This window comes from Crassostrea angulata, chromosome 1, assembly GCF_025612915.1.
Source record: "Crassostrea angulata isolate pt1a10 chromosome 1, ASM2561291v2, whole genome shotgun sequence".
Taxonomy (NCBI): Eukaryota; Metazoa; Mollusca; class Bivalvia; order Ostreida; family Ostreidae; genus Magallana; species Magallana angulata.
Genome location: NC_069111.1, coordinates 10,804,702 through 10,819,311, shown reverse-complemented (window position 1 = coordinate 10,819,311; position 14,610 = coordinate 10,804,702). Strand labels below are relative to the sequence as shown.

At 33.3% G+C, this 14,610-nt stretch overlaps 1 protein-coding gene across 1 annotated transcript in view; it reads left to right on the top strand.

Annotated features, from left to right (window-relative positions):
- The window catches only part of LOC128173310 (inactive phospholipase C-like protein 2), a 39,192-nt gene extending 25,458 nt beyond the window's left edge, over nucleotides 1-13,734 (top strand). Inside the window, exons 11-26 of the mRNA XM_052839018.1 lie at nucleotides 811-931; nucleotides 1,677-1,845; nucleotides 1,968-2,060; nucleotides 2,337-2,439; nucleotides 2,809-2,988; nucleotides 3,291-3,469; nucleotides 3,597-3,735; nucleotides 3,963-4,109; nucleotides 4,362-4,459; nucleotides 4,887-4,985; nucleotides 5,490-5,675; nucleotides 5,867-5,935; nucleotides 6,187-6,240; nucleotides 8,322-8,414; nucleotides 8,624-8,719; nucleotides 9,572-13,734. Coding sequence (XP_052694978.1) covers nucleotides 811-931; nucleotides 1,677-1,845; nucleotides 1,968-2,060; nucleotides 2,337-2,439; nucleotides 2,809-2,988; nucleotides 3,291-3,469; nucleotides 3,597-3,735; nucleotides 3,963-4,109; nucleotides 4,362-4,459; nucleotides 4,887-4,985; nucleotides 5,490-5,675; nucleotides 5,867-5,935; nucleotides 6,187-6,240; nucleotides 8,322-8,414; nucleotides 8,624-8,719; nucleotides 9,572-9,658 — 1,913 coding nt within the window. The 3' untranslated portion in view covers nucleotides 9,659-13,734. The remainder of the gene's footprint in view (nucleotides 1-810; nucleotides 932-1,676; nucleotides 1,846-1,967; nucleotides 2,061-2,336; nucleotides 2,440-2,808; nucleotides 2,989-3,290; nucleotides 3,470-3,596; nucleotides 3,736-3,962; nucleotides 4,110-4,361; nucleotides 4,460-4,886; nucleotides 4,986-5,489; nucleotides 5,676-5,866; nucleotides 5,936-6,186; nucleotides 6,241-8,321; nucleotides 8,415-8,623; nucleotides 8,720-9,571) is intronic.
- Nucleotides 13,735-14,610: the final 876 nt, after the last annotated feature.

The window sequence follows — 14,610 nt, the reverse complement described above, 5'->3', positions numbered from 1 at the left end:
GGCAATTGAACTGGGATACTTTGCATATTCTTATTCCCTCCGAAAATTAGACTAGAAAGGAGCAATAACTTTGATATAAAAGTAAGATCGACTGAAAAAAAAACTAAAACTTGTATTGAGTGCACAGGAATATATAATATTTGAAGCTACATTTTAATTAAGATCTGTGTACAAAAGATTTTATGCACAAATTCTGCTGTCAATAAAAATTAAACCAAAATTTTTCTTTCGCAGAAAACTTACCATCTCTCATTGACTATATCATAGACTGTCTCCTTTAACATCTTTTCTATTCAAGTATTTAAATTTTCTTGGATTGAGAAAAATTCTGGTCTTTGGGGTCCTTTTTTTTGGGATCAGCTTATTTTGGAAATATATTACCGGTACTAACAAGAGAAGTTTGTGTGTGAATGGCGTAGGAACACTGAAAAAACATTTCAATCAATTAAATCTGTTAAAACACTGAATAACACATTTACCATGTGGGGAAACTTATATTGAGGTTCAAGTACTCTTAATTATTTTGAAATAGGTAAGAGGTATCGTGTTACATTATTCAATTCACTGAGAATCACTACTCTTTGTTAATTCAAATGTGACCTGCACAGTTGGAATCTTTTGTTATGGATTTTCTTGTCAATATAGCATGTTACACAACTTGGAGGTTTTTATTCCGATCCTGATTTATCAAAGTGTATTACAAGGGGTACAAATTTACGGGGAATACAATCTCTTAATCAATATGAAACTGAGCAATTTAAAGGAAGTTAAAATTGATTTAGAGCATGACCTGTTTTTGTTCTGTTTTAGTGGATTGCTGGGACGGACCAAACGATGAACCCATCATTTACCATGGACACACTTTCACTTCAAAGATACAGTTCAAGGCGGTCATAGAAGCCATCGATACTTATGCATTCAAAACCTCCGAGTAAGTGGGGTGGAAAAAACCTGATGAATTGTAAACTAGAAAGCCCACAAGGGTTTAGTTTAAGGTATATTTGATCATTTGACCTTGATAAGTGACTAAAGCTGACCTGACTTATGATTTGATCTTTTTCGTTCACTTGACCAACAGGGAATTCACGATCATTTTGGAGTACATTTATTTGTAAAGAAGGATTTACACAGCATTTGGATATAATATTAATTATTGTAGCATAGTTCAATTTATTGGGATCTTGAGGGCCATGCAGCAAAGCATGCATACCAAAAAATAAAAATGACATTTGAGAACTCAATTTAGCAATAAAAGTTATGAATAGCTAAAATTTCATATATTTTGTAAATTTTAAGATGATTAATGATACATTGGGGAAATTTATACCAATTTTGCAGTAATTGAAAATTATGTCGATTTCCTCTTGTGTTACATCATGAGAATGTTTTCAAACTGATTAAATTTTTCCTAATATGCTTTTGTGCTTTACACTAATAAAAAAAATAAGTGCATTAATAATCTACATTTACCATAATTAATTTTACAGTTTAACCTTGATATTTAAAATATGGTTAACTTGAATATCAATTTGAAATTTTTTGGCCTGGAATTGCTAAGTGCTGTTTCATTTTAACCTTTACATTTTAAATCCTATGATATGGGGGGGGGGGGGGGGGAGGGGTCATCAAGTTTGAGATAACGATGTTTGACTGTAATGGATGATGTTTGCTTGCAGATATCCTGTGATACTATCAATAGAAAACCACTGCAGCATCAAGCAGCAGCAGGCCATGGCCCACTACATGACCACTATATTCGGGGAAAAGCTCTGTCTGGATTATGTCGGGGAAAATGAGAGTTGCCTCCCTTCTCCAGAAACCCTGAAGAAAAAAATAATTGTTAAGGTACCAAAATGTGCAATAGATACAACACTGTTTGTGTCTCACATATGACATTTTGGATCAGAGCACAAAGTCTGAAAAGAAAAATTTGTTGAGATTGTGAGTTAAGAGAGTTTTGTTTTCAGGGCAAGAAACTGCCACCGAATTCTGAGGATGACTATGTCACTGATGAAGATGAAGGTGCAGAGTCGGACAAAAAGAAAAACAACAAAACCAAGGTAGCATGAAGTACAAAGTTATCCTGTACATTTGACATATACAAGCAACAATCTTCATACTGTAAACATGCTTAAATTTGACTTGTGTTCAATTACTTGTTAAAAAACAGTACCTTTGAGAAAAAAAAGTAGTTTTCTATATGTATTTTAAATAGATTTTAATTAAGTCAAATTTCAAATAGATACAACGTTTTGGTTTACCCAGTTTTAAATTTTCAAGTTATGAGTACTGTAATGCTGTTATGACGAAATAATGGAGTGAAATTACTTGTGCAGGATCACCCAGTAAAGAAACACAAATTAGCCAAAGAGTTATCGGACTTAGTCAACTACTGTGTGTCAACTAGATTCCAGGACTTTCAAGTCTCGCAACAGAAACGTACGTAGTAAATCAATTATGCTCAATTGATAGATATTGAATTAAGTAATCATTAGCTGTTAAGATAAAATTAATTATTTACAAACTTGCAAAATTTGAACACTTTTGTGGAGAGAAATTAAACTCTTCAAAATCTTACAGTTGTTTTCAGTTTATTGGTCCGGGGCCTGGCCCCAGAACCATAAAACTTAGACGAGCTCTTTTTTTTTTTATCTCAGTCTCACTTTTACAAAGGGAATATATAGAAGAAAATTGAGACTGAGATCAAAAGTGAGTTCATCTTAGTTTTATGGTCCTGGGGCCTGGCCCTACACAGCAATTTCACATGATGAACAACAATGGACTGAAATGTATGATATTTGATTGCAGAGAAATTTTTTGAGATGTGTTCATTCAGCGAGTCCACAGCTATCAAGCTGGCCATGAGTTGTCCGGAGGAGTTTGTGAATCACAACAAGAAGTTCCTGTCCCGGATCTACCCTAATGGAATGAGGGTGGACTCCAGTAACTATAACCCCCAGGACCTCTGGAACTGTGGATGTCAGATGGGTAGGTCAACAAACCTTTGATATTGAACCTGCTTGAAGATAAAATTTTCTTGGTGTTCAGGAATGGCAAAACTATACCTAAAAAACCTTGACCCCACAAACCATTTACTTTTTTTAAAAGTTGTTTTGGGTTTGCCTGGTATTTTTTTCTAAATTATTATTGTAAATTTAGGGGTCTTAAGGGGTTTAAGTGAACATTAAAATTGAAACGAAAAATTTTGTTCCAGGTGCAAAATTTCAATTCTAGAAAATATTTCTTTAATTTTTTATTGAGAATGTTTAGAAATTTTTTAATTTTTACAGTGGCCTTGAATTATCAAACACATGGTTTAATGATGGATCTCTACAACGGATTTTTCCGACGGAATGCGAACTGCGGATACATCCTGAAACCTGCCATCATGAGAGAGGAGATAGCGTACTTCAGTGCCAACACCAAAGACGTCATTCCAGGGGTCTCCCCTCAGATACTGCACATCAAGGTACGGTTCACCATCATAACAATAGATAATAGTCAACTAAGATGTATGTCACAGTGTACCAATAAGAACTATAGATAAAAGTCAGTCTCACACAGTGTAGTCTAATGGCTTGATGTTGTGGATACAGGTTATTAGTGGACAGCATTTTCCCAAACCCAAAGGTTCTGGTTCCCGTGGTGATGTCACTGACCCGTACGTTACCATAGAGATTTTTGGAATCCCTGCGGACTGTGCGGAGGAGAGGACTAAGACTGTACCACACAATGGTAAAAAACTTTGTGTGGATTGTTTCTACTCTAAGATCATATTGTTTCCATGATAGATTGAAAGAAAAATTGAGATTTGAGCACTAAAGTTACTTTTTAAGTTTCTGCTTTGTGGGTTTTTTCAATGATCTGTTTTCATTTTCCAGACAAAAGAGGTATTTTGTTAAAACTAATTTTGATGAAAAATTTTCAGAAGTTTGTAATTATTGATTCTTTTCATTATGTAGGATACAGTCCAATCTTTGATGAGAGTTTTGAGTTCCAGATCAACCTCCCAGAGCTTGCCTTGGTCCGGTTTGCTGTGCTAGACGATGACTACATTGGGGATGAGTTCATCGGACAGTATACTATTCCTTTTGATTGCATGCAGACAGGTTTGTACTCTTTAACTTTTTTTAGGGTTGAAGATTTTTTTACTTATGAAGAAATCTGTTGTAATTTAGCAATTTTAAGTTTATTAATGTAGAAATGCCACCATAGGAAAATCAGACTTTTCAAATCTGTAAATTATCATATGCATATAATTGATTAAAAATCAAACAGTACATGTATGTTTCTGTGATGGAATGTTGAGCACTTTATGCAAATTGCAGCTGTGTTGATAAAGAGAAATTTTTGATTTACAGGTTTTAGACACATTCGATTATGTTCCAACACCGGGGAAGAGATTCCAAACTGTACCCTGTTCATTCATGTGGCCATCACAAATAAACGAGGGGGAGGGGTAAGTGGACCCTTTCCTATAAATATTGTGTGGTCCGTCTTTACACAACTGTTACAATACTTATTACATGTATTATATTCCTCACTGTAACCCTTGTACAAAGTCCTTATAAAAAGGGGGCATGTCATTTATTATTAAATTGGTTCCAGAAAGGTAGCATGGAACCTGTAGGAACCTGGTTCTATTTATGACAACAAGATCATTACAATAAATATCTTTAGTAACGAAGCATTCAAGTATGACTTGTTTAAAAAAAAAATTTCATTTGCTTCAATGCCATCGAGTAAAACTAGTTCAGATTTATTATCAATATTTGGACATTTATTTAGTTTTGTCTTTATTGTAGCATGTTTTTTTTTTTCTGAAAATTACATACATAATAAGTCTCCTCTGTCTGTGTAATGTCAGATTTTATTGTTTTCAATAGAAAGCCAATAAACGTGGCATGTCTGTGAAGAAGAAAACCAAGCGAGATTATACAAGTATGAAGTCAGTCGGAGTAAAAAACATTGATGAAACATTCAAGGTAATTTCATTGGAAACTGAATTATAAGGAGAAAAAATCCAAAATTCGGATCAATATTCATCTTTCCATAGTTTATTTAACTTGTATAATATTGTATATTAAAAGCAGTACATGTATTGATAATGTCAAACGGAATAGTCTAGAATCTATTGGGAGAAAGTAGTAAACAATGAAGTGAAATTTTAGACAGCTAGGTTTCAGCAATAAAAGTCCTTTCTTCTCTCCCACAAATCTACTACAGACAAAATTACAATTACATTATCTTAGGGAAAGCAAGAATTAATGTTTCACCTGGGTCTACTTAAATCTGAGGACAGAGTTTACATCTATGCTACATTTATTTAATTAAAAAGCCGGTACACATACCTATTGGTTGACTCTTAAAATACAATTTTAGGGACAAAAATGCTATTTCAATTACCATAAAAAATAATTAGAGTACCTGCAATTAATTTCATAACTTTTCAGTCCATGTTTAATATTTTGTCTTGTCTTTCTTTGTAGGTAGCCATCCAGCCTTTGCGAGATGGAACGGACCTCAGGGATAATGTGCAGGTAACTCTAGCAGACTTCAAGGAAACGTGTGGGTTATCTCCCATTGCCAACATCAAACAGTGCTTCCGACTGATGGGTACCCGGCTGTCCAACTCCACAGAGCAGGCCAACCTGACTCTCGTCATGAGAGGGGAGGTAAGACAGATTTACCTCTAGTGATATAAATCAAAGTACTCAAAGTACTGAATTTGTTTCGAGTATTATAAAAATGAGTTGTGATGCTATAGACTAGTGTTACGTCTTAAATTGATGACAGAGCAATTTCTTATGTTAGATATTGTAACTGATGTACATCCTAAATATGGAATAGTGTGTTTTACTTTTAGTATCCAAGCCTAGAAGCTCAAGGCAACCTGCCAGATATTCTGAAGAAGGCTCTGATTTCTTTTGATGAGGTTTGTGTGTCAGAAAAATTCAGTTATTTGTTACTGTCACAGGATACTCAAAACCTTCAGAAAAATGACTCCTTGTTATTTCTTTCTTTCTAAAAAACAAAAGTTGGCTTTAGGGGAACTTTGTGCTAAATATGTAGCAAATGTATAACATGTACAAACTGTTATACTAATTTCTTTATTGTTAAACAATGTTATTTTAGTATCCTTTGTACTAAGCACTGTGTTTTTATGTCCTTTTTACTATATTTTAGTTGGTTGCTGAAATCAAGAATCTACTAGAAAATGCAGACAATGTGTATGAAAAGGTAACTATTACAAGCCTCATATTTAGTGTTATTATACTTAATTAAATACTGAAATCTGATTGGTTTAGAAACAGTTTATAATCTGTTCTAATACCCTCAGCATTAGCAACACACTTGGCAACGAGTAACACTATATAAATTGTGCCTGTTTGGGAGGGTAACAGTTGAAATTGACACCCTGAGAAAACCATTGTCAACCGACGCGAAGCGAAGGTTGACAATGGTTTTCGAGGGGTGTCAATTTCAACTGTTATCCTCCCAAACAGGCACGATTTATTTTGTTATACTGAATGTCTTAATTTTAAAGAAAACATCACTGCTTTTAGGTAGGAATAACGTGAATTCTAAGGCGAACCGTACACGCATGATTTTCGCACATGTAACAATTCGTATTGTTATACTTTCATGTTAAATACTGAAATCTGATTGGTTAAGACGCAGTTCATAATCCGTTCTATTACCCTCAGCATTAGCAACGCACCTAGCAACGGGTAACATTACAAATTGTTACATGCGTGAAGAAGGTTCGCTGTAGAATTCACGTTATTCCTATATAAAAGCTTTTCTTAAAAAAAAAAATTTTCTTAAAAATTAAGACATTCAGTATAATTTGAAAATAGTGAATAAGGATGCTTACTGGTGGTGGAATAAAAGTCTCATGAAACATTATTTCGGTAAGTTCTTGTATATAAACACAACCAGAGCGCTCTGTTTTCATCGCGTCTTCAGGATGAACTCCTTGATAGTTAACGTAATTTGTAGTTTTATAAACTTCACAAAGCAAATTGAAAGTTGGAAGTGGGCTAAATTTATCAAAAATCTTGACAAACAAGAAAAAAGGGACTTATGGTTACGGTTATGAATAACTTTGCAAAAGGGGGGGGGGGGGGGGGGTAACCACCCCCCCCCCCCCCCCCCCCCCCCCCCCCCCCCCCCCCCACTCACAATAGCCCCCCCGGTTCCGACGCCTATTCTACGCAGTTATGTGTTTTCCTTCATATTTGTAATTTAAATATTTGACAAAATCAATTTTATATTAATTTTTGTAGTAGATATAGTTATGTTGAAAGTACTTAGTCTAGCAAATCTTCGAAAATAGGTCACCGAAGCGTTGAAGCGAGGAGTTGTGTCAAAAGAAGTTCCGACCGGAAGTATTTGATATAGCGTCACCCGTGTGATATAGCAAAGGTTTATCACACGGGTAATATACACCATACGTATGAGATAAAACAAAATAAATAGTGCTTGTTTGGGAGGATAACAGTTGAAATTGACACCCCTCGATTCGCGTCGGTTGACAAGGGTTTTCTTGGGGCGTCAATTTCAACTGTTACCCTCCCAAACAGGCACTATTTATATAATGTTACCCGTTGCTAAGTGCGTTGCTAATGCTGAGGGTAATAGAACAGATTATGAACTGTGTCTAAACCAATCAGATTTCAGTATTTAACATGAAAGTATAACAAAACAAATTGTTACATTTGCATAAATTACGGTATGTGTGTATGGTACGCCATAAAATTCACATTATTCCTAAAGAAGTCAGTTAAGTTTTCTCTAAAATTAAGACATTCAGTATGATAAAATAAATTGTGCCTGTTAGGGAGGGCAACAGGTGAAATTGACACCCCTCGAAAACCATTGTCAACCTCCACTTGTCAATTTCAACTGTTACCCTTCCAACCAGGCACTATCTATATAATGACATTATAAGCAAGCTTTATTTAGGCATTTCAGGATTGGATGAAATTCAGGTTGAGGACTTATTATGATAATTATCATTAGTCATAGTGTTATTATTATACAGACTATAAAGTTTTGTAAGTACAGTCAAACCTTGTTATCTTGAACAGTAGATGGAACTGTTTAAAACCTTCGAGATATTTGAGGTATTGAGGGTAAATACTTAAGAAGTAAGTGGTTGAGACTTACAAAACACTTTGACATACGCATTGTATTTGAGATATCGAAGTTCAACTGTAATGTAAACAATATTACCTTTTTATGCTTAATAAAAGCCATAATTACCGTTAGTGAGGAATAAAATTTATTGTCCTTAATAATAATAATTTTTTTTCTAGTTACTTCATTGCAAGAGAGCAGGGATGGAGTGGCATGAAGATTTAGAGAATGTTTGTCAACAGGCGGGACTGAAGGGCAAAAAACTATCAAAGGTATTCTATTTCAGTAAAACTGCCATCCTGATAATATTGTCGAGTTACTTCCCTATGGCAATCATTATCAGTAGTAAATTGGAAAACCTGCTTTATTTTGAAAGATTGATTACAATCAGTTTCAATAAGTTTTTGATGGTTTGTTCCCTTGCTGAAGGTAATCTTGAAACCTGAGTTGAACTGTGGTTTGGGTTTTTTTCTGTTTGCAGGCAATGGAAAACTTCTCTTGGAATATCAGAGTGTTGAAGGGACAAGCAGATCTCCTGAACCAAGCAAAGAAAGAAGGCCAAGAATACTTAAGACAAGTCAGTCATATTTTAGCTCACCTGATTTGGTCGTTCTGATCACTTTGTTGTCCTGTTCTCTCTTAGTCTGTCTGTTCATCTCTCTGTCGGTCTACCCATTTGTCTGTGAACTTTAAACGGTTCTTCATCTTCTTAAGAGCCACTGAGCCAGTTTCAGTGTCCTTGAATGAGTCCTTGAGATTTTAAGTTCTTCAAGTGAAGAACCACTCTTCCACACAATGTGAGGTCATCTAAATATATCTTCTTGATTAAAAGCCACTGCCTAAGAAAGCAGATATTTACAGGAAACCTTCTTGTACTTTTGATATTGGTTTTTGAACAGTAAGATCCCATTGCAATAAAGGAACCCTTAGAGTTGTGCAAAGTTCAACACAGGAATATATATTGGGAAAATCTTTAAAATGTCTCTTCAAGGAAACCATTGATACCATTTGCAAAGTTACTATGCATGTGTTTTGATTTTGTTAGATTCAAGTTTACTTGAACTTTGATGCCAGGATGGTGCAAAATTCAATACTTGAGTACCATAAAGTCTCATGAATAATATGCACTCCTAAATGATGTGTTACTATATCTGTTTAAAAAAACCCTGTTTCTATGCTTAAATAAAATTAAAAAATAGTAGATGGAATGATCAAAACTTATAAAATGATAAACAGGTGAACATTGTTGCCCATGGACCTCTTGTTCATTCTTTCTTCTATTTGCTGAAAAAGTGTTAATTTTGGGTTTTGAAGAACATTAACAATTTTTGTGAGGACTATGGAAGTATCACCATTCTTATTTTCATTATAATTTGAAAAAAACTGATGATATATTTATAAATGTTTTTACTATTTTGTTGTTTTTCAGATCACAGAAGCAGCACAATCAATGGGGCTGGGAAAATATAACGAAAATCAAACAGAAATTCCGGAATCCATTGACAGTCCGTTATGATGACCTGTCCAGTGTCACTACGCTGTTCTCAGTGCTGGCGTGCCATTCTCCAGGGATGCAACTAACAAAAAATCGTCTACTGATGAAACCCAAAGGAATCGGAATCATGTCTAAAATCAACAACCCAGTTCTTGATTCGACCTTTTTGCCAAAACCTTTCGCATTTTTCTGTTCAGAAATACATGTATGTACATATATGTAGTACATACATGTATGAACATTTGTGGGTTGCTGGCCAACTCACCACTAACCAGAATCTCAGTGATAGTGCATTTAGTCTGTGCATTGCTCTCTAGACCTTGTATCCTAGTCTAACCCCACACTTACCATGCCAAATGCTTAATATACATGTTACTCATATATAATGGTTATTGTTACCTGTGTTACGCGGTCCGAAGATGATGTAAGGGCGATTGTTTAGTTATATACTGTATTGTGATGCGTATTAACTTGTTACGCTGTTTACTTCCCTATACAGATGTTCAATATTCATGACTTGCGTTATTGTTACATGTTATAGATAGGTTTATTAAGGAATTTCTTTACCTCTTGTATTCTTCTTTTTTTTTGACTCTTGATGTGTTCTCTATGTAATCTAGTCCACCTCTTGCCAGATTTTGTTCCTATAACATTGTGATTTACTTATCTTGATCTTTGATTAGTTTTTTTCAATATTTTAAATTACTGAATATTTTGAAGGAAGAGCATTTTTTCCAAAAGGTATGAGATTTATGTATGAAATAATTAGTGACAGGTTTTAGAATACAGACTTATGGTTGCACTGTGGTAATGGACTATTATATAGTGTTCAGTTCACCCAGTAGGGCGGTTTTTCAAAGTCTACATCTTTTGTCACAGACAAACCTTGACACATTTTCACACCTACTTACTGGTTAGTCGTGGTCAAAAATACAAAGTAGCACCATGTCTGTTGAAGAATATAGGCCTTCTAATTTAACCCATATCTTGAGTTAACCAAAAATTCAATTTCACAATAAAAAAAACTCGAATTGACGGTATATCTGTTTATTTCGTGTGTCACAAAATTTGTGAAAATGGGGATTAAGCCAATTACGCCAAAACTGATCTTGGAACCCTTTGATTTTATGATCACAAATATGGTTATCCAAAAATATTTTATGAGGGTTAAAATACTATTGTTGTTCATCAAAACCAGATTTTGTCATAAATTTTGACATGAATGAGTTCTCTCTAGAAGAAGGAGAGAGGTTTAATGCATCATATTCCTCTCTCTCTCTCTCTCTCTCTCTCTCTCTGGAACATCCCAATTAGCAAGCTTTCCATAACTATTAATAATGTATGGCTTATAAATCGATTCTGCAATTAATTGGTACTTGAATCAATGATGCAGTACGGTATATTGTGTAACGAAACCGCTTGATTTCATATTAAAGAAAGAACTTGAATCTGTGAAAATAAAAAGGAAGCGACACAGAATAAATAATTCAAATCCAAGGGATGACAGAGCTATAGCATGCCAATCAGGCTGCCCATTTTGTATTTTGTATAAAGATGTGCTCATTCTGCTTTCATTTATGCAATAATTTGTTCTTTCAAAAATTTTTTTTATCTTTTTCTTTTATTGTGATAATCAAGTGTGTTTCCCCCTTCTGACGTAAAATTACACCACGCAAAAAAGTAATCTGACATGGTTTATTGAAGTTATGTATTGTAGATTTTGTTTTGGTTAAATATTTCTTTAATTTGTTGGTGTATCTATGAAGATACATGTATGTTATAGTGTTCGAGATTTTGTTTACTAATTGATCTTTTTGTCTGTTAATCCCTCCTTTTTTCTCTGTTTTATGTAGCATGAAAGATAAACTTGCATATGACATATGTCAGAATCTGTTACTGATGAATTTAATTATTTTATGTTGAGTGATAGATAATATAAATATATTTTTATAGCCAGAGAAACCGGTAATGTTTTATTACAAGTATGGGAGAGATTGGCGTGAGATCAGGTTGCTCTAAGAGATAAATCTGTAGTGTTGTTTCACTATAACATGTACTCTGTACTTGGATTTATTAACAATTATTTACTCAGACTTTGGATTTGGAGTTTTTGATTGGCAACAGAGGTCACTTTGATCATTTGTTTGTTTTTTGAGTCCTCTCATATTTTCAATCTCAGAATCAGTTTCTGTTATTTTCTTGATCATGGGGAATGTAATTAAAAGATCTTTGTGTTCATTTACTCTCCTGAAATTTCTAATCTTATCTGTTTTTATCTCTCTTCTTTGATCTCAGTCCAGCACATCAGGTTTAATAATCTGATACTCAAATCATTCATAGTATCTGTTTATTTCAAAGCTTATGAACATGATTGAGAAAATAATGCTCACTAGATTCTGCACTTCAATAGGACATTGATGAGATAAGTCTTTTTTCTCATTGTCTATCTTTTCACAACTTAATGACTTTTCACAAGGCCTGTCATTTTTCTGTTCAGAGGTTAACACAAGTCTACTGTGTACCTAGCAACTTCGGGTATTCTGCAGATATCAACAATTTATTTTTCTGTGAATGGCACATATAAAAAAAAAAAGAATTTCAAATCCCAAAATGAATATTTTAAAAATGTGATGATTTTTGAATACCAGAAACTAATTTGTTTGAGATGAAGAAAAAGAAAAAGTTTGTAATAATGAATCAAACAAAATATAACAAAAAAATATCTCATTGTAAAAAAAAGAAAATCAAATAAACAGAATCCCTCTCATGTTAATGATAGATATATTGACAGATGAATGGAGTACACAGTCAAGAAAGTTTTATTTTGAAATATTTACATAATGATATATTCTGTATATTGTTTACAAGTATTTGATATAACAATCTCAGAAAAATTAATGAGATTTCCTTATTCATTTTGTTGTTATCTTTCGATTATGACATTTATGTATAAACTAGAATTGTTGAGGCCAGAATGCAGGTGGCCAATGTCTTTTATTCATTAGAAAGAGTATTATTTTATGTGAAGATGATTTATCTATTATAGCCAGTGTTTAGTTCTAAATGTAGGGTAGATTGAATGCTAATCTTAGTAAAGTCGTATATAACACTTCTTAATACTCGCATCAATGCTCCCGTCATCTTACAATAAAGACTGAACCATTTTATTGATATCTATTAATTAACTTCGAAGTATGTAATTAAAAGCAAATGTTCATGAATGTATGACAGGAATGAAAGAGCCCACAGCATAATGGTTGGTTGATTGGACTACTATTTTAACTATGTCCAAGTCTTCTGTGTTATATTTTTTTGTTTATTTGTTTTTTTTTTAAATCTGTTTATTTGCTAGTTAATTATCTCCAGAGCATAATGGACTAAATTCTGTGTCATTCGTTGTTGACTGTTCACTTGTTTGGTCTATATCAGATGGGACTATTGACTGTGGATATAGCTATTATTCCCCGTTACGGGTTTCCTTTGTTTCAGTCGTATTTCTCCTTGTTCTGATTTTTTTTTTATTTTAACTGATCAATTAATCAATAATTAAATGTAGAAGTCATCATGAATATTCATTTAGATGTATATATATTTCTGTTTGTAATGTCCCGAACGGAAAGAGAAAGTGCTTAATAATGATGTATTGAGAGTTTGTTGATTGCCAGTCAAACGTTTTATATGATTTCAGTGTAGATATATATATTTTATAGCTGGTCATTGAAACTCTACATCATTGTATTTTTGCTATTGTTTTTGTTACAATACCAATATTTAGGTCTAATAATTGAACGGATGTGTTGAAAAAATTGTAAGGCTATCTTTTTTATTTAGACTGAAAGGAATAATATTTTTGAAATTCTATGCATTCTAGCTTTTGAATGAAAAAAAAAAACCAAGTGTTGATGGTTTTCATCAATTTTTAAGGAAACGTTTTTGTTTCAATATTGTATGTTGAATAATTTAATATCTGTTATTATTTGAATTGTTATCTGCAACAGTGGATAGCGAGTATTCTAGTGTGCATATATATTATTCATCTGTCATCACTTTGATTAAAAGCAATAAATAATTGATAAATAGACTCATAAAATGAACAATGTTTATTGTTGATATAATTGCGCATTAGTCTCGTCTGTTCTTGAAATTTAAAGAGAAACTATTCATTTTTTTTTTATTCAATGACTAAAAATAAGATAAAGACTCGTGTGCGTTTATGAATTAATTATTCTTTAAAATGTTATCCGAACATAAGTCTTTAAATCTCCTAATTGGCTAACGTTATACTTGCATTAATTAACGCGACTTCATGTAAAATAACGTTTAAAAGTCTAAAGTTAGCACAATCTTTGGTAAAACAAAACCACAATGTCCTAATTTCTGTGCGCATTTGTAGAAAAATCAAAGATGAATTAATAAGATAGCTACTAAATTATCTACTTACATCCACAGAGTATTTACTCACATTTTTAAAGATACCCAGTCGTTGTCATACAGCAACTGACAAAACCAAATCACGATCTGAACAGTTGATCCTTCCGCGCATGAATTTACGCAAAACTTTCAAAGATTGCCTTAAAACTATTATTTACAATGTATCAATGGAGTGAAATGTTTATTCCAAAACATTTAATAAATGTTTACAATGTTGTTAAACGGTGTCTTATTGTATAAGTTTAAGATTTACTCTGCGTGGATTAATATTAGATCAACAGAAACCTAGCTGCAATGTGAGCACGGAATGCACAAACTGACGTCAGACTTGTAACTTTTCATATTTGTAAAAATTGGCTGTTCCTTCTATAAAACGTACGGATCGACTAAAAAGGAAAATCAAATACGATATCTGAGTATTCATTGGTCAATATTTACATCTACCAAGTATTATTTCCTCTATTTCTTTCGCAAACTTATAGTTAATTCATAGTTCTATGGAAACTGCCAGACTGAAATCTACACGCCCCATTTATCGATTG